We start from the raw sequence: 18,612 nt of genomic DNA on the forward strand, positions 1-18,612 counted from the left end.
AATAAGCCACTTCCCAGTTTACTCTTCAGAAACCATAATCACTCGTCAAAAAACCAAACCAACCCAAAACAAAACAAAACAAAATAAAACAAAAACGCTCCTTAACATGCTCTGTTCTTCTTCTCATCATTCCATTTTATAACACAAAAAACCTTTTTTTTTTTTTTTAAGTAATGTTTCCAAAAGAGATATATTTTATGTGTTCAAATATTCATTCTTCCATTTTAAGTATGGAAAATGCTAACGAGTGCCCTTAGGGCACTAGTTAAGAATCCAATTAAAGAAAGTTTTTATGGGAAAAGAAAAAAAAAACAATTAATGTTTTGACAGCTTTTTTCATTTCCCATAAAAATGATGTCAAAACTTCTTTAAAATAGATTGTTAACAAATGCCCTAAGAGCACTTATTAGCATGACCCTTTAAGTATTTACAATTTAACAAAAAAGAAGAAGAAGGAGGTTAATTTAGTAAAAGAGAAAAAACAAAAACGAAAAGTCCCACCAAATATCTCCAGGTGGGTGGCTCTGCAAGCTCTCTCTTTTGTCCACTCTGCAACAAGTCGCTTTCTCTTCTTACTGTCTTTGTGTAATAATAAGCCACTTCCCAGTTTACTCTTCAGAAACCATAATCACTCGTCAAAAAACCAAACCAACCCAAAACAAAACAAAACAAAATAAAACAAAAACGCTCCTTAACATGCTCTGTTCTTCTTCTCATCATTCCTTTCTTCCTCAGTACACCACACCAATTCACTCCCTTTTCTTCAATACTCACCTGCCCTTTTCTCTTCATCAAACTCCTCTCTCTTCTCTCTCATTTCTTGCTCTAAAAACCCACACTTTTCACCTCAAAACTTAGCTTCTCTTTCTCTCTCAAAACCATGAATGCTGTACGGACACAACCCATTTGGTTCTTTCTTTTTCTTCTTATTTTTCAAGTAAACTCTGTTTTTCCAAAAACAACAACCACCCCAATGAACTGTACTGACACGACACGACTCTGCACTTCGTTTTTGGCCTTCAAGCCTGAGCCAAACCAGACACTGGATGTGATCCAATCTATGTTTGATGTTCTCCCAAACGACATAACAGTTGAACCAAGCAACGGCCTTGACAACGGTCACAGCGGCTTTAACTTCAACTACCTTTTCATCAGGAAAAACTGTTCTTGTTTATACACGCCGAGAGAGTACGCCACAAACACAACTTTCACGGTGAGATCCAACGTGGGGTTTGTGAACGACATAGCGTTGGGGGCCTATGATGGGTTGGCTTTCAATCTGCCCAATACGACACGTAAGGCCAGGGTTGGGGCTGTCGTTTCGTTGAGGCTCTTCTGTGGCTGCTCCAGTGGGTTGTGGAATTACTTCATGAGTTATGTGATGAGAGATGGGGATAGTGTGGAGTCTTTGGCAAGTCGTTTTGGTGTCACTATGGAGAGTATTGAGCAAGTGAATGGGATTGACAATCCTGATAATGTCACTGTGGGTGCTTTGTATTATATTCCTTTGAATTCAGGTTTGGTTTCTTTGCTCTTTTTTGGTATTTTTGTTATTGCTTTTGAGTTATGAGGTTTTGGTTTTGGTTTTGGAATCTTTAATGGGTTTTGTTTGGTTTTTGGTTAAATGTGGTTGAGTAATTTTTTACAATTGTTGGGGAAAGTGTTAAAGATTAGCACGAAATTGTAAAAATTGAATTTTTTTTGTTAGAATTTGATACATATGATTAAACTTCTTAGTTCCTATAAGGTTGCTCTTTTTGGATTGGGTGAGTGGAATTGGTATTGGGTTCATTGGGAGAACATGAAGTGGTCATTAGGTTTTTTTTTTTGCTTCAAGAATGGTAGGTAATGGTGGGTTGTTCAGTAACAAGCCAAGGACTGAATTTTGGGTTGTGCTTCAATTTGGTAAAATTCTATTCTGGATCTGGATTTGTATTGAGGTTATATGTATTAAAGGTTACCATGTGAAAGGAAGGATGCCAAGTTATGTAAATTGCGGAAGTTGGCATTACTTGTCAGGAGAACTGAAGAAGTAGTGAATCAAAAGCCACCAAGTAAATTTGTTGCTCATTTGTAACTTGTCATGAATTTTACTATTAATTTAATATTTTGTATGTGGAGCCTTAGAGGGAAAAATCCCATTGATTAAATCAGCTGGAGAGTACATATGCAATTGGCTTGCAGATTTGATTGGCTATGTTAGTTTTTTATGAAGTATCAATTTTATTTATGTTCTTTACATATTGGGGGTGCAAAATAGACTTGATATTATGACCATTTTCTTCAGAATGTAATCATTGTTAGACTTCCCTTATTTGGTTCCATTTCATTGATTGATTGATTTATTTTTTTAGTCCCCGGTGAGCCTTATCCTCCGACGATTGATATCCCTCCTGCTCCTGCTCCAGCTCCATCGGTAGACGATATCTCAGGTACGAATTAATGAATATATCTTCACTAAAGAAATTCAAAATTTTTTCACAGAAATGGCAAATTCCTTTATGGTGCTAATACGAAAAGTTAGCAATTTGTTGCTTTAAATATTATTAGAGAACGTTCTGATCAAAGTTAATCTCAAGTGAGACGGAGAAACTCCAAAGAGGCAGAGCCATGTTGTCTGAAAGTAAACATAACATAACTAGCTAGATTATTCTGAGAGATCTATATTCAAGTATGCATTGCAGATTTTGAAATTTGCATTCTAAACTGATTGGAAACAAAGTGAATTTCTTCTGCAAAACTGCATGCAGATCCTTGTAGAGGGAAGTACATATTAGCTATGAAGAATGACATGTATTAAATTATAAGCAGTTACTTTGGATGTTTCATTTATGGCAGAGAACATCATATTAGTGATATTCGAGTAATGCATTTCCTTTTTGAGAATGTGGTTTAGAATTTATTTGGTTTTGTGTAATTCCTAGTTTCCTATTTTGATTTATTACTTCCTGCTGGTTCTATTTTTCCAAATGAGCTTTTTAATCATGCATATGTGCCATGCTGCCAGAGTTATTTCTTATGAGAAATATAAGGCATTGTGTGCTATTTGTTTGCAGTACATCAAGAGAACCATAAGGCTCACATACCATATGGATGGATTATTGGGGGTTTAGGGATTGGTCTTGCATTGATTATATTAAGCATAGTTGTTTTTCTTTCCTTGAGGTCATCAAAATGCTTTTCTGAAGCCCGAAGTAGTCACACAAAAGATTCTGATGGCAAAGTTTCTCATAAGTTTCAAATTCTACGAAAGCCAAGTTTCTGTTGTGGTTCAGGAAGGTATGTTTGCTGCAAGTCTGGGGATTGGAAGCAAACCAATGGGGAACCTAGCAACCACCAGACTACTATTCCCAAAGGTATCATTTCCAAACTATTTTATTAGACTTGAAATTGTTTCTAGTTCATGAAATTTCGGCTTTAAGTATCGCTGTCCAATCATTTGTAATGTGTACTTCTGTAGCGGGGAAACATTTTACTCTGATTGGTATAACCATGTCTACATAAATGTGTGTATAATGTATATTTGCCTCATGGGTTTTGTAAGAACGACAGAAACTATTTGCCTCATGGGATTTGGAAAAGTCTCAGAGAAATGCCGATCTTGTATTTTCTGTGTGTTTGCATCACAAAAAGAGTTAAAATCTCTTTTTACGTAATGGCTAATCCATAGTTGTAAATTGTGTATAAACATTTATCTCAATAATAGATTAGTGAAATTTTATTAGTTGGGAAGATGTTGAGCTGTTCTGCTCCAATGATCCATTCTTCTTCTGGACAAATACAATATGGTAATTATCTTATGGTCATTAAGTGTAAGATGTTTGACTGGTATTATTATCTTGTTTGTTGCAGCTCTAGGGACTGATGTCTTTGACATGGAAAAGCCCACAGTTTTCACATATGAAGAAATTTTTTCCTCAACTGATGGATTCTCTGACTCAAGTCTTCTTGGGCATGGAACTTATGGTTCTGTGTATTTTGCCCACCTTCATGACCAGGTTTGCAGCTGCCTACTTCTATTATAATTACTTAGATTTCCTGAGTATATAAAGTAAGCTTCCATATTGGACCATCAGTAATGGATTTCAAAATTTTTAGGAAGTTGCTATTAAAAGAATGACGGCGACAAAAACTAAAGAATTTATGGCAGAGATGAAAGTCTTGTGCAAGGTTCATCATACAAATCTGGTAATTCTCTTTGTATATTGAATAATCAAAAAGTATTTGTTAGCTTGGAGTTTGTAGCTTTTAGCAATTCAAAGCTTTGACGCCTGTTTTGAATTAATTTTGTCAAGGTAGAATTGATTGGCTATGCGGCTACTGATGATGAATTCTTCCTTATATACGAATTTGCCCAAAAGGGTTCCCTTAGAAGCCATTTACATGATCCTCAGAGCAAGGGTAAGAATACACGTTGATGCTTTCTTTGAATGTATCATGTAGTACTTGTCCGTAAGGATCTTGTTGTCCTGACTTACTAATTTTAAAAGTCTTATCTTTCTAAAATTGATAAAATGATTTCTTATGTGAGAATTAATAAATAACTAATCTGTGCATTTTGTTAGTTGTGATAGGATTTATATGACTGTAAAATAAGAACACTAAACGGGGAACTTAAAACTTTAATTAAATATGTTTTTGGCATGATTTTAGGTTCCATGATGGTTTCTGATGCACATGTCTTCAAGTAAGTTTTGGCTCATTCGTTGACCAATTATGATAATGAGTTAGTGTGATAATAATATGAATTAAAGATGATTAGTAATAATCTTTTGCTTTTAACTTATGATGATGTTCAAACACAAGAAACTGCTTTTCTTATTGCTCTAGGATTTAATGTTCATCATACTGATGTTGTGATTAGTGGTGGCAATTTTAGGCTTGGGCCAACCAACTATCCAAGCACACCTGGTTTTAGAACCAAGCTTAGCCTGGAGTTCTATGAAGTCAGGCCTGATTGTGATTATTTAAAAAAGGACAAAGTTTGGCTACAAACTTGGTTGTAGCCAATGGTTACAACTCCCACTAAAAAAAATACCATAGTTACATGTTAGAAAATTTAACTATTGGATTGTATGTTCTTTATGTTCTTAACGCACATGTCAAATTTTGTGCCAATCGGATGTTATTTACTATTCGATCCATAAACTATTTTTAATGCATAATTTTAGAGTACAAAAAATTGAATTTAAGCATTTGATTGATGAGATAGCTATTGATCTTTGATTTCCTGGAAATTTTGTAAGCATGGAGAATACAAGAAGAAATTGTAATTCAAAGGTGGATTTTTCAAAATTCACATCCAATAAAATTATATTGAGTGGAGTTGTAGCCAATGGCAACAACCAAGTTTGTAGTCAAACTTTGTACTTAAAAAATAATTTATTGGTAATAAATTAAAAGAATTTAGCCTGATGGTGGGCTATTATCTAGCAAAGTTTATGTTTAAGTTATTAAAATGTTGTTTATGACATAAAATGCATTACCTTCAGTCCAGGTTTAAGCTTAGCAAAAGTTTCTATGTGCTAGGCTAGGTTAGGTGTTAGTGTAAGACTGTTATGCATCTGTGAGCTTGATAAACAGCGCTTTCATAATAACTTAAAGTGTTTAAAATTGTTTGTTATCCAACATAGTATTGTAGCCTAGTCTATGAGGTCCTGGTTCAAGTCTTGGTAGCCTCCATTCTGTTCATTTCTTCTGTCTGTATGTTTAAGGCCTGCAGTTGGTTCAGTTTTATTGGTCAAGCCTACATGTGAGAGAATTTTAGTGTTGGTGTGTAAGTAAGATAAATATAGCTTGTGGGCTCACTTTCTAGTAGCTTAAGTTTTTGTGTTTGAAGGTTACTAGCACCAGCCAAAACCTGAAAATGAGTGGGGTTGCATCCAAGTCCACTTGAAGTTGTTGAGCCTTCTGCAGGCATGATCACAACAGTTGCCAACCCTTTCCATCTCAATAAAATGGAAAGTATATGAATTGAAATTAAAATAATTGCACAATCTCTCAATGAACTTCCTGGTCCATGCCCTTTCAGTGAACCTGGCATCTTTAAAAGGTCAAGGCATAAGTCTTGGTCTTTGGACTTCAAATTTGCAATACGATGCCGTGTATGATAAGACATCTATGCATGGGTATATATTAATTAAATCTGTGTATGGTTCAATTCACTTGCAGATCATACGTCACTTTCTTGGATCATGAGAGTTCAGATTGCCCTTGATGCTGCTAGAGGTCTTGAATACATCCATGAGCACACCAAAAGTCATTATGTTCATCGAGATATCAAGACAAGCAACATCCTACTTGATAGTAGCTTCAGGGCAAAGGTTCAAACATAGTGCATCTCATTGATGTAATATGTATATTCTTTGTATACATGTAATCCATCTTGCTAAATATGTTTTTATCCCCTCTCTGCATCTAGATTTCAGATTTTGGATTGGCAAAACTTGTTGGACAAAAAGGTGAGGGAGAAGCTACGACAACCAAAGTTGTTGGCACATATGGTTATCTGGCTCCAGAGTAAGTGACTACCTATAGCTGGCTACTATGGTCCTTAAAAAGTAGTTCATCTAGGATCAATTGTTTTCTTGTTTTGATACAGATACTTGAGTAATGGTCTTGCCACAACCAAAAGTGATGTCTATGCATATGGTGTTGTTCTTTTTGAGCTTATATCTGGAAAGGAGGCGATTATACGAACGGAAGGCATGATGATGAAAAATCCTGAAAGACGCTCACTGGCATCCATTGTAAGTTTTGCCAATGTGACAACATTTGTTCAATACATAATATTGTCTTGATTCATGAAATGTTTTTCTCCTATAAAATTAATGTTTTATGTATTTGAGGTGCTCATTCTACTAAATCTGGAATATCTGGTCATAGGGTATGCAGTAGGCTTGCTTGAGAATTGCCTCATGAATAATTCAATTCTTGGTTCTGTAATCCGAATCCTATGCTTACCATTTATGTTGAAGTGGGTTGAGGAGTTTTCAATTCCTTTGGTAAAGATTAAGACTTGAGAAGGGTGATTGCATAGTTTTCCAGTAAAAAGTAAATATTCCCCAACCATATTGCTCCCATTTCTTCACGCATTAGAACTATCATATCTAGGAGATACTTCAATTCCTTAAAAAAACAAAAAAAACGAAAACAAAAACAAAAAGACAAATTGGGGTAATTCTTCATGCTTATTTATCTTATGCCTCACTTTGATTCACACACTCTGTAAAGTCTTACCTGTGAATGGTTCACTTTTTTCTTTAATTTCTTGCACACCAATTCTCTTCCTGTATTAATTATTATTTGTTGCTCCATAGGCTGTGTTTTTATGTTGGAACTGCTTTCTTGTGCCAGCATGCATGTTGGGTGCTACTTTTCTAAAGCTTTCCTGAAATTGCAGATGTTAGGAGCTCTAAGGAACTCCCCTGACTCCATAAATATGTCAAGCATGAAGGATTACATTGATCCAAATATGATGAATCTTTACCCTCATGACTGCCTATTTAAGGTAATCTATAATCACCTTTTGATCTCTTTTATTGTATGTTTATTGCAGATGTTTGATTTTATCTATTATTATTTGCCTTAACAATAAGAGTCTTAAAAGTTTTTCCACAGCCTTTTTGGGACAATACTCGGTTATAGTTAAACCTTGTCCACTACGAGGAAATGATTCTTTTTTGGATGGGGGTGTTGGGGGAAGCCGACGAGGAAATGATCAAAAATGAAAATTCTTACTAATTGATAATATTTTTATGTATGAAGTACATTGATATGTTAATTTGTACAAGAAAGAAGCCCTTATTCTCTCTTTGGATAGAAGCAAAGGGGAAGCGTGATCTATATCAATAAAGTGATATTGGCCTGTATAAATCCGCCAAGCAATTGGAATATGGGACTTCTGGTGGTATTTTTTCACATGATATCCCACCCAAGAAAGAGACATCAGTCTGTATTACCCTTGGTGATTCAACATAGCTTCAATAGTTTGGAACCAAGCCTATATGATCCTAAGCTTTATTTCTATATCTGGTTATCATGATAAGGAAACCCGGGTGTTGATGTCTATATTACCAACTTGCAGGCAAAGCAATTCTCATTATTGTCTCTATTAGGAAATAAGCCCTTTCATTGATTTTTTAAAATTGCCTAGGATGTTGCACTATTTAGTGACTTACATCATCATTATTTTGTTCCTGATTGTGCTTCTCTTTGCATAGTTGGCCATGCTGGCAAAGCAATGTGTGGATGAGGATCCTATTCTTCGTCCTGACATGAAGCAAGTTGTGATATCTGTGTCTCAGATTCTCCTGTCCTCTGTGGAGTGGGAAGCAACTCTTGCTGGGAACAGCCAAGTATTCAGTGGCCTTGTCCAAGGAAGATAGTGCATAGTGGAGCAAGTTTCTTTTCAGCCCACGTACTACTTTTGGTGTATTCTTTTCTTTTCTTTATTTAGCTTGTGGCCTACATATCCATATTAATTATTTGTGTATAGTAGCTGAGGTACCCGAGTAAGGTGGTAAAGATGGCAGTATGCATCATCATTTTTTGTCTTCTGCTATCATTTTTAATCTTTCAAATGTTGTATTCTTTTTGAAGTTAGTGTGAGAAAATTTTGATGCAAAATGTGGCTGAGAGTGTATGTCGTTTTGTAATACAAACTATTTAAGTAGTTCATTTTGACAACATTTTCATCTTTACATCAATCTTTATATTTTGACCTTTTCTACATAGTTATTTCTGCCACAAACTTATGAAACTCTCAAATGTAAATTGTGGCGGATGAAACACAAATTAAAACATTCTGCCTCATAGATGCTGATATGAAGAGTGATCTCCTCATACTTATACCGTCATTTAAAATGCTGTCTCTCCACTTTGACTGGTTGATGCAAAGTTTGAGTTATCACAAAGCATAGTTACAGATTATTCTGTTGTGCTTTAGTCATGGTTATCGGGACTATTATCTCTTTTTTGGCTGAATAAGACATTCTATTACAAAAGAAAGGAGAACAACCAAAAACAAAACCAATGAGAAGGGATGGGACCTAGCCATCACTTTGGATTTGAGTGCATGATTTATTTGAACTTTTTAATATTTCTCAATTCCATTACCAGCTTAATTCCTTTATTAATTTATAACTGGACCTTGCCAAGTCAGGCTGCGTAGGTTTATAACTGTTACAGATAATGATAACGAGTAGCCCACAAAAGATAATGTTAAGTCGGCACACTCATATTCAAAGACTAATGGATCATAATCACATTCAAATGGAAGAGATGGCATACAGAAATCTGAGGATGAATCCTAGTTGAAATTATCTCTACTGATCTTATTGTTTAAATTCAATTTTATTATCTGTACAGTTGTTATCCAAATGCCATAAATTAATAAACGTTGAGTTATATATGCAGTAGCCTTAACCATCATTCTTGGTAAGGCAGCACATTATAATTCATTTTGTTATTATCTTTACATGGTATTAAGCCAATAATTTTTTCTTTACTTCTTCCTTTTGCCTCCAATAACATCAGCATCACCAATTCTTCATCTTCCTCAATCATCTCTCTCACCAATCTTAACAACATTCACCCTCAATCAAACCTACAGAGACAACTATCTTCTATGGAAGGCTCAACTTGTTCCCTACTTGAAAGTGCAACACCTTTATGGCTACCTTGATGGATCAACACCAATTCCACCACAAGCCATCACTACTCAAACAGATGGTGAAAATCAATTCTTGATGAATTCAGGATCAAATAATTCTCGGTGCCATCATCTTCTCACTTTTTAAAATATACTAGCAAGTGGTCAAATGCACCACCTCATGAGAAGCATGGCAGACATTAGAAAAAGCATTCACATCTCAGTGTCAAGAAAGGATAATGCAGATCCACTACCAACTTATTACCTCGAAGAAAGGGAAACTCCTCTAAGCAGAATATTTTCATCAATTTACAAGTCTTGCCCTTATTGATCAACCGCTCAATGACTTTGAGCCATTTCTTTCTTATTGGCTGGCCTCAATTACAAATATGATTGCTTTGTGGCTTCAATCACGGTGACTCCTTAAGTCACAAAGGAATCATATTTGGATTCGAGGCCAGCCAATAAGAAACCAAAAACCCCAAAATCATTGAGTGGTTGATCAATAATAGCAACAGTGTTGGCAAAACTAGTAAATTAATGAGAATAATCTGTTGTAGAGGAGTTTTTTTTTCTTCAAGGTAGCAAGTTGGTGATGAATTTGCATAATCCGTGCTCGACATTAAGATGTAAACATTTTTCTAAAATCTGCCATAATTCTCATGAGGTGGTGCATTTGACCACAAAACTAGTATTTTTTCAAAAAGTAAGGAGGTGATAGCACCGTGATAATTTGATATATCCTAGGAGAAGAATTGGTGGAGGCAAACAAAAAAAGGGTATGCATTTAGTTTCATGTATGGCTTGGGTCTAACTAGACAGGTAGGTTAAATTTTCAACCAAATTTCTATTGCGGAGCTATTGTAATAGGTTTTGTTTATGCATACTGATACTGTTGATACTTCTCCACAAACGTGGCATAAACTGCAAATATAGTTTGTGCGCCATTGCAATACTTCATACATGCATCTCCATAACGCAGCCTAAAATTATATAATTTCATACCAACCAATAAAACCATTTGCAGGGTGAAGATGCACTGACACTACTTGCAAAGTGAAGCTAGTATACGGCGAGGTGGAGCGAATGATTTTCGGGCATGAAGGGCAGCCCAATTATCCAGCAAAAGAACATCACCTTTCTGCCAAGGAAAGGCTACACTTTCCTCTTCAAGGATATTTAGACAGTCATAGACGATATCAGCTGGCAATGGTTTGCCATCTCCAAAGGTAACAGCCTTTACAGGATCATTCCTGGCATCCTCCCAGCCTATGTAAGCGATAATCATGCTGTTAAACCAAATCTTGCGCTGTCTTGTCTTGTCGAATTTAATAGCTGGGAGTGGACCCATTATTGTTTTCACTGAATCCTCCAGCCATTCCAGCTTCGTCCCCACATTAGCTGCCCTGTCAAATGTGTTGGTAGAGCCATATTATCTCCAGGTCCAAATGATAGATACTATACCTGTTAAAGCTTTGTAATTGCATATACTAATCTACTTTGAAGCCATCGAATGAAAAGATGATCTTAGCTATATAGATAGCACAAGAACTTAAATTGAATATATGGGACATCTATAAGATGATTAGTCCTGAATGTCCTGAACAATGGCCTCATGCAATACTTTTTGCAAGGCATTGAGCCTGCTAATATCTATCAAGCAGAAGCTATGCAAGAAAAGCAGTTCAGCAAATAGAACGTGTGCAAAAATATAGTTGTTGCTGTAATGAGTTTGAACACAAGAAGTTCACCTATACTGATCATATATTACAGTGAACCTGAGCACCATAAAGATAAAATCTAGAGCATTGGCATATCATAGGTATATAGCAGATTAGCAGGTCATATGCAAATAATTCTGCTGAAAAAATGCCATCACAGCTTGCACCATGGCAACTTTTTATCCCTCATCGCCGTACAACTTGTGATTTCAAAAGAAACATATACTGAAGTGGTTTCAACTAGTCTTGGAATAACACTATTGTCAAGAACATTAATAAGTTGTTATGGTGTAGGAACTATGATCATATTAATGAGAGCTAAATTTGTGTTCAAAGTAGACTGTGCTTTAACTTGTTTCACCTTTCTCGTTGCATGTATTTCCAATCAAAACAGGACCATGTCTGGTTTGTTCATGTTTTACAAGAATCAACTACCAGATAAGAAACCGCAGCTTGTCATGCACAAATGCTTGGAATAAAAATCATTTTAAATATCAAACAATAGTTCAAATCACAAACCTTTCCTCAGCCACACTCTTGTCTTTGGTCAAGAATGTTGATTTCCACCCACGCCCGATCGGAGATGACAGGTCATCATCTTCTCCTATTACCCGCGTATATAACAATCCATGCTCTTCTAGTTGTTCAACAAATTCTGGGTGTCTCTCTTTCATCTTTTCATAGACAAGATGGCTAAGAACTATAGGAGTCTCTCCCCCACTTCCAGGCTCCACTTCACAGAAGAAAAACAGCTTGGAAGGGAATGTAGTAACCTATTAATAAACCCAAAGTCTTAAACAAAGCTCAAGAAGATATGCTGATAAAAATATCTTACACAATGAGGTGTGCAATACTCAAGTGCAAATCCCGCATTTGAAGATTCCATATGCATAATAAATCTAGTGACAAAATCTTTCACATTTGTTGCTGACATAACCTTTTGTAATAATGTGCATGTGTTTGGTTAAGAACCCAAAGTGTCAATGTGATGCTGTGATTGAATGGGGTACTAGAGAGTTGCCCAAAAAAAGTTCTCTTAAAGGCTGTATTATGTAAACTGGTCATGACTGCTACTGTTTATCATATTTGCCTTCAATGAAATGCTCGGGTATACAGAGGGCATGTTAAATCTGAAGATGCCATTGTCAACTCCATCAAGTGGGATGTTAAAGCTCGAATTGAGTTTTGCAAGAAGGTGAAGTTGTCACTGCAGAACAAAGTCTTATGTGCAAATTGCAGCATCTCCTGTAAAGTTTTCAAGAACTGAAGATGGTTTGCTGTTTTGGGTTTTGTTTATTTGTTTATTTTTTAAATTTATGTGCAGTTCTTCTATAATAAGTGATAGAGCTGCTATTTGTACTGATTGTGCAGTGTAGAAGAGGGTTTGTTGTCCTGTACTGCTGTGTGGTTTGGTGTTGTTTTGTATGGTGCTCAACTGCACAGTGTTGTAGAACTTGTATAGTTGTATTCCATTTCTTTCTTAATGAATTTAACTACAAAAAAAAGAGAGAAAAAAAAAGAGTAGTGGATTATGTGAAAGTGATGTTATCCAGTGAAAACTTGCCACCTTAGCAAGTTGTAAAATAGATTATAAAAAATTTAGCTGAAACGTATTTTGAAAACATGATTTCACAATTTTAGCCGTGTCCAAAGAGTCTTAACAACTGTGTAACTATCACCGCTAAATACTGTCTTTTGCTAGCACCGGGTGATACAAAAACTATGTGCCGTTTTCATCCATAAAAAATGATAGGTTTTGGCACCCTGTGGACCACACTCACCCTAAGAGCAACCGCATCAGTGGTTGCAAAATTTTGCAAAATACAAAAAAAGTGGTTAATTTTACACATTTTGACAAAAAAAAAACCCACATTAGTAGGTGCAATATTATCTTTACATTAGTAGGTGCAATAAAAAAAACCCACACATGTAGCTCTTGTATACATTATTTTAATATTATCTTTATATATTATAAAAACCTATTTCACTTTTTTTTTCTCTCTCTCTCCTATCACCTGAGCAACACCAACGCCTCTCAGTACTCTCTCCCTGTTTCATTCCTGACCTCTTCCTCTCATCTTCTCTCTTCGTCTGCTTCTCTTAGCTCTTGCTCTTGCTCATTCTCACCACCACGGGAAAGAATGTGACCGGTTTGGGGTCTTGCAGCCCTGTGAGGAGGGTGGATCAGCTTGGAGTTATCTCTATTGACAGATTTTGGGGCAAATTTCTCCAAAAAGTTATGGGTTTTTCTCATTGAGATTCCAGGGTTTTTTTTTTTATTCCTTTGGTTTAGAGCAAAATTATTGGGAGTTTCTCTAAACGGGTTTACTGTTAGTTTAAGCCTTAAAAAATGATGAAAATTAAAAGATTGTTCTACTCTAAAATTTTGAGTTCTAGGAACTCAATAACGTGAACCTATAATTCAAGTGTGGGCATGAAAGTGTTAATTTTGGGACTCATTGGGATTCTGTTTGTAGTGTGTTATGACTCTATCTTATTGTTTTGTTCTGGTAGTTGTGGTTTGTTATGACTCTATTTTTAATGTCTTGGTTTATGTCTTTGTGCTACATGTTTATTAGCTATCAATAAAATCCTCTTTAATGAAAAAAAAAAAAAGGTTAGGATTTGTACAGATACGGTTCAAGTCTTTTTATTTATAATAGAATTTGTAATAGAATTCATTCAAGGTGTTTTTTTATTATTATTATTTTTTTATAATAGAATTTGTATAGATACAAAATTTGAAATACAAGAGTACTGTGAAATGCAAAGGTATTTGAAATGGAAACAACTCTATCCTATCTTATCACAATCCTAGAGTTGTTAGGATTTGTATCTTGTATTCTATGTTATCACTTGATCATAACCGTTATCTACGTTGTCACCTTCATGTGGTTTCTTCATTGCTCTCTTATCCATTAATTGTGGCTCTTGTTTTGTTGAAACATCAAGAATTTTAATTCAGATCCATGAGTTGGTGGTAGTAGTTTAATGTCTTAACGCACAATTTTGACATTTTTTATATGGATTTTCAATTAAAGTAATGATGTTTTTATTATTTGGTGAATAGATTTGTGCCTTCTTGGCTGCTATGCTTTACCTTCTGGGATGCTCTGCTTGACTTTCTTGGCTGCTGTGCTTATCTCGCACTTGATAGAGTTGTGCTATTAGATAGTTGGCAATGACTTGATCTTATCTTGCACTTGATAGAATTTTCAGTTTTAGCATTAGATAGTACCCCAAATTACTTTGGTTGCTTATGTTAGTATTGCTTCTGAATTACTTTGGTGTTTGTCAGGTGATGGACTCGCAAAATCCCTTCTTCCTTGACATTTTACAGGACGAGGAACAAGGTTTTGACAATAGTATATTAATGTCCACTCCACATTTAGACGTGAATGTCTATCAATTTCCACCCCAAGTTGAAATGGGACAGTCTGCACCCCCTATTGCAAAAAAAATCAATTACTAAGAAAAGTCAACAGGGAAACAATTTCACCGTAGATGAAGACATTAAGCTAGTGTCGGCGTGGCTCAATGTTAGCTTAGATGCCTTGACATTGACGGACCAAAAACACACAATATTTTGGGATAGAATTTGGTCCACCTTCCACAATGACAAGAAATTTAACTGCTCCAAGAACTCTTTAAGTAGTCAGTGGTCAACAATTCAAAGGGAGACCAACAAGTTTTGTGGATACTTGACCCAAATTGAGAACTGGAATGAAAGCGGTAAAACTGAGCATGACAAGGTATTTCGACTCAACATCTAATATGTATTATACATCAATACGCATTTAGTTTTATGATTCTCATTATTTTCAATTTTTTATTTTTGTAGATTAATGATGCAAAAACTATGTATAAAAGTAATAGCAAAAATGCATTTCAATTGGAACTTTGTTGGAGAATTTTGAGGAATGAAGCTAAGTGGTTGAATCTAAGAGATAATGTGAAGGTCCACACAAGAGAGCCAGCCGCGCAATCTTGTCTTACTTTTGCAAGCTCAATAAATCTAAATGAAGATAATGACGAGATGAACTCTGGCGAAACCTTAGAGAGACCCATAGGCAAGAAGGCCGAAAAGTAGAAATTAAAGAAAAGAAAGAATAGTGATGATGTGGTCCCAATACTTTCCTCTCAATTAGATGAAATCAAGGAAGAAAATAGGAGAATGCATAAGCAGAAAAAGGAAAGTATGCGCATTGTATTAGAAGAACGAAGAGAGTTAATGCGCATTGCATCCGAAGAACGAAGAGAGTTGATTCGTATCAAGGAAGAGAAGAATGAAGTAGAAAAGAGGAAAGTGGAAGATGAAATTATGATGAAAGATACAAGAACCATGGATCCTGAGCAAAAAGCACATATTTGCCTACATCGTTTGGAAATCTTGAAGAGGTTAAGGTCTAAATTTCCATCATTATTTGAATCTTATTATTGACAATATCTAATCAAGTAATTTTTGTATAGTGCAAAGATACTAGCACATGGTTGACATAGATGATTTGATGTTAGACATCTCTTTTGTAGTATTTACTTGTGCAGGGAACATAATTATTCAATCTTTAATCCTGTTAGATATATTTTTGTAGTTTTCACACGTGCAAGGAAAATAGCAATGTTGTAAATTTTGTATTGTGTACGGATAGTAGCATTGGTTATTCAATTTAATTTGTGATCCTGTTCTTGTCATTCTGTTTTGGGTGAAGCAATGTCTCTATTTTTGTCATTCTATACAAGATAATTTGTTCAAGGATAATAGCACTTGGATAATAGCAATGTCTCTGTTTTTGTCATTCTGTTCTGGGTGAAGCAGGGTTTGTGATTAAATTTGCCTTAGTGGAATCTGCATTAAATTTGTGCAGTTCAATTCCAAGTCAAGCTATAAATTTCAGTACTAGCATATTGCCTCATTGGAATCTGCCTGAGTGGAATCTGCATTGAATCTGCCGTATTGGAATCCGTCTAAGGCTCAAATTCTAAGTCAAGCTCCTAAGATATTACATCTTATTTGAACTGGATTGCACTAGATGCTACGTAAAAGGTGTGTGGTTTTTCTTCATGAAAGGTAGTGATACAGTAGGAGATTATCGTCAATATGGGAGAGGAAACAGATTTGAAACATGAGGCTGGACTATCTGATACAGTAGGAAATTGCTATCTTCCTTCATTTCGCTAATTCAGATAAATAATCTCCTAGAACATCAAAGGAATGCAATTTGAAAATTTTATTCTGATATTAAACTCAGCAAATTTCAAATTCCAATGAAGGTTCACATTAAATAATAGTAGTAATACTTAGAAATTTAGAATTCCAAATTCCTATGACTGGCCTTGTAGTTGCCATAGATGCTCAATGAGATCTGCTTGAAGTTGAGAATGAATTCCACTATTTTAACAATCCACCCACCGGTGGATCATTATTCGGTGGTACGGTGGGCGGCAAGACCAATCCGACGGTGTTCGTTGGAGCCACTCGGTTCGGCCATCAGACCTCTGCCACAAGCGGCTCCATTGGCGAAGCCACTGGTGTTGGTAGTTTACTTAAAATATAAGTTTAAATTAAGAAAGTATGACCATTAGAGAAAATAATAAAAAATTGATAAAGAATGAATATTTTACTAAAATATCTTGTAAAATAGATAAACTTTTTTTTTTTGTGGGACTTGTAAAATAGATAAATTGATATAGGTGTTTTGGAAAAGTGATTGTTTAAAATAGAAAAAGTAGGTTCTTATGCTAAAATGGACGGAATATTTTACACAGACTAGTGCGGTTGCTCTAATGAAAAAAGAGTAGTGGATTATGTGAAAGTAATGTTATCTAACGAAAACTTGCCACCCTAACAAGTTGTGAAATAGATTGTAAAATGTTGTGTCTCCAGAGCATTGCTCATATACATGTCCCCTCTCTTGGATCCCATATATATGCCCATTTACATGTAGAAAGGTATCTCATACATAGAATATAATATATATGGACCATTCATCTGACAGCATGTAAGCTCGACTATTCTATACATTAGATATACATTAGCTGAAACGTATTTTGAAAAGTGAAAACACGATTTCACAATTTTAGCTGTGTCTAACAACTGTGTAACTATCACCACTAAATACCGCCTTTTGCTTGCACAAGGTGATACAAAAACTATGTGCCGTTTTCATCTGTAAAAACGGCAATGACACAACCTTCGGACCAGACTCACCCTAAAATGATAAAGTTTAATGTTAAAGACGACATGTCGTCCACATGGTGAAACGACAAACTGTATATAAACTCTGCACTAGAATTAATATAAAAACGACAACACCTTCAATATAAAAGCTCAATAGCAATTGCCCCAAAAAAGGGGATGAAATTACGGAATATACCTGAGCCATTTCATGGTGAAAAGGAACCTTCTGGTCTGGCGGGGAATCATTGGTGGTGAAGACCCGACCCACAACGTTGCTCCGAGGGGCAGCTCCACCAACGTAAGGAAGTTCCTCGAAGCCAAAGGCCTCAACGACGTCGTTGAAGTCCGAGGCTGTATTTACAGGAAAGCCCCTGAGGAGTACAGCACCGGACTTGTGGAGAACAGAGTCGAGAAATGTTTTCTCGGTTTTGATCGCTTGGGTGAAAAGAGACAGAGAGGAAGGAGGGGTCTGGGACTTGGGGTTGGGTGATAGAACTAAAGGGAATTGAATTCCATTGAAAAGCTTTTGGTGTGGGATTTGGGATTCCAAGAATGTCTCCGACATGGTTATGCTCTGTTCTGTTTGCTTTTCTGTGAATCTGTTTGTTTACTCTGTGAACTCTGGTGGGAAAATTAGTGAAGAGCCTTTGCTGTTTGTTTGTTGCTTGTGTCCAGGTTCAATGAACGGTGGTTTTGGGCTTTTAGAATTCAATAAGTGAAACTAGGGGTAGGGGTATCAATGTTCGACCTAACTCGCGAACACGACACGAACTTAACACGAGTTTTTTTAGGTTAGAGTTGGGTTTTAATGTGTTTGAGTCATAAGCGGGTCGACCCGAAAGCGGTACGATAAGAAACGTGTCATAAGCAAGTCAACCCACGTAATCCGCAATAGACACGTTTGACACGCCAATTTATTTGTGTCAATCCAAAATGACTCACTTAACAAGATCTATTTAACTCGTATAACAAATAAATATTTATTTTATTTTAAATTTGTCAAATACCTTTTATATCCAACATATATTTTAAATTTAAAAAGAAAAGTGAATAATTACAAA

At 35.7% G+C, this 18,612-nt stretch overlaps 2 protein-coding genes and 1 long non-coding RNA gene across 4 annotated transcripts; 2 read left to right on the forward strand and 1 right to left on the reverse strand.

Moving 5' to 3' along the window:
- The first annotated feature begins 592 nt into the window (after positions 1 to 592).
- Positions 593 to 8,702, forward strand: LOC111988319 (lysM domain receptor-like kinase 3). 2 transcript variants are annotated; one of them, XM_024020111.2, is made up of 11 exons: positions 593 to 1,517; positions 2,355 to 2,432; positions 3,057 to 3,356; positions 3,853 to 3,998; positions 4,099 to 4,188; positions 4,296 to 4,401; positions 6,172 to 6,323; positions 6,422 to 6,519; positions 6,602 to 6,749; positions 7,403 to 7,510; positions 8,223 to 8,702. In XM_024020111.2, exons 1-11 carry the CDS (start codon positions 881 to 883, stop codon positions 8,385 to 8,387), a joined length of 2,028 nt encoding a protein of 675 aa, XP_023875879.1. In that variant the 5' UTR covers positions 593 to 880; the 3' UTR covers positions 8,388 to 8,702. The 2 variants fall into 2 exon arrangements, with proteins under 2 accessions (XP_023875879.1, XP_023875880.1); XM_024020112.2 differs by having other exon boundaries at positions 3,276 to 3,356.
- Positions 8,703 to 9,494: 792 nt separating this feature from the next.
- Positions 9,495 to 11,422, forward strand: LOC136064105 (uncharacterized). Its single transcript, XR_010625755.1, has 2 exons — positions 9,495 to 10,474; positions 10,680 to 11,422. It is a non-coding gene; the product is annotated as an uncharacterized LOC136064105 (long non-coding RNA).
- Positions 10,512 to 18,270, reverse strand: LOC111988273 (clavaminate synthase-like protein At3g21360). The gene is made up of 3 exons (XM_024020062.2): positions 17,748 to 18,270; positions 11,893 to 12,146; positions 10,512 to 11,058 (listed from the first exon to the last, which is right to left on the reverse strand). Exons 1-3 carry the CDS (start codon positions 18,114 to 18,116, stop codon positions 10,698 to 10,700), a joined length of 984 nt encoding a protein of 327 aa, XP_023875830.1. The 5' UTR covers positions 18,117 to 18,270; the 3' UTR covers positions 10,512 to 10,697.
- Between the last annotated feature and the right edge of the window lie 342 nt (positions 18,271 to 18,612).

The sequence above is a fragment of the Quercus suber genome, unplaced genomic scaffold (genome assembly GCF_002906115.3).
Source record: "Quercus suber isolate HL8 unplaced genomic scaffold, Cork oak 2.0 scaffold_23, whole genome shotgun sequence".
Lineage (NCBI taxonomy): Eukaryota > Viridiplantae > Streptophyta > Magnoliopsida > Fagales > Fagaceae > Quercus > Quercus suber.

Bases quoted from the DNA above. Each gene is read 5' to 3' on its own strand.
- LOC111988273 (XM_024020062.2), bottom strand. From the start codon at position 18,116: ATGTCGGAGACATTCTTGGAATCCCAAATCCCACACCAAAAGCTTTTC. The intron at 12,147-17,747 runs GTATATTCCGTA...GTTTATTAATAG, and splicing joins TTCACCATGAAATGGCTCAG to GTTACTACATTCCCTTCCAA. The intron at 11,059-11,892 runs GTTTGTGATTTG...CACATTTGACAG, and splicing joins AAGAGTGTGGCTGAGGAAAG to GGCAGCTAATGTGGGGACGA.
- LOC111988319 (XM_024020111.2), top strand. From the start codon at position 881: ATGAATGCTGTACGGACACAACCCATTTGGTTCTTTCTTTTTCTTCTT. The intron at 2,433-3,056 runs GTACGAATTAAT...ATTTGTTTGCAG, and splicing joins ATCGGTAGACGATATCTCAG to TACATCAAGAGAACCATAAG. The intron at 6,520-6,601 runs GTAAGTGACTAC...GTTTTGATACAG, and splicing joins TATGGTTATCTGGCTCCAGA to ATACTTGAGTAATGGTCTTG.